This window comes from Orycteropus afer, unplaced genomic scaffold, assembly GCF_000298275.1.
Source record: "Orycteropus afer afer isolate SDZICR_OR568_19922 unplaced genomic scaffold, OryAfe1.0 scaffold00020, whole genome shotgun sequence".
In the NCBI taxonomy this organism is placed as follows: Eukaryota; Metazoa; Chordata; class Mammalia; order Tubulidentata; family Orycteropodidae; genus Orycteropus; species Orycteropus afer.
This window is the reverse complement of record NW_006921607.1, coordinates 5345025-5345696: the sequence shown is the minus strand read 5'-3', so window position 1 is coordinate 5345696 and position 672 is coordinate 5345025. Positions and strand designations below refer to the sequence as shown.

The 672-nt window shown below is 68.8% G+C and overlaps 1 protein-coding gene across 1 annotated transcript in view; it reads right to left on the bottom strand.

The window, feature by feature from the left end:
* Window positions 1–264: 264 nt before the first annotated feature.
* The window catches only part of SCRT2 (scratch family transcriptional repressor 2), a 12844-nt gene continuing 12436 nt past the window's right edge, over window positions 265–672 (bottom strand). Inside the window, exon 2 of the mRNA XM_042783622.1 lies at window positions 265–672. This exon is cut by the window's right edge and continues 395 nt beyond it. Coding sequence (XP_042639556.1) covers window positions 265–672 — 408 coding nt within the window.

Here is a 672-nt window from a genome sequence, read left to right as displayed (position 1 = left end):
AGCCCTGAGGGCGCAGACAGGGGGTCAAGGTCCGAGTCTTGGGGGCCTGAAAGGACATTGTGGGTCGGCGAGCGCTGGGGGAGACGGTGCGGGAAGTGAATTGTGGGTTTGGGGCTTGGAGAGAAAAGTTCCGAACCGGGATAGGGGTCCCCAGAAGGGGCGGGGTGAGAGAAACGCAGCTGGGAGTTGGAGAGGGCGCTGCGGATGGGGGCCCCCCGGGGCGCCTGGCGAGCGAGTTCCGGGCGCGGGGGCGCGGTGGGAGGCTCAGCTGGTGGGACCGGCGGGGGGCGGCGGGGGCGGCTCGGCCCCCTTGACGCAGGCGGCTTCGCAGTGCTTGTGGAGGTAGGACTTGAGCGCGAAGCTCTTGTCGCACTGGCGGCAGCGGTAGTGCTTGAAGGCCGAGTGCGTCTGCATGTGCGCGCGCAGGTTGGAGCGGTCGGCAAAGGCCTTGCCGCAGTGCGCGCAACCGAACGGCTTCTCGCCCGTGTGTGAGCGCATGTGGCCCTGCAGCAGCCAGGGCCGCGAGAAGGCCTTGCCGCACACACCACACTTGTGGCGCAGGTTGTGCGTGAGCACGTGCATGGCCAGCGCGGGCATGGACACGTACGCCTTGCCGCACGTCGGGCACTTTCGCGCCAGCTGGCTGTCCAGACTGCGGTGCGTCTGCTTGTG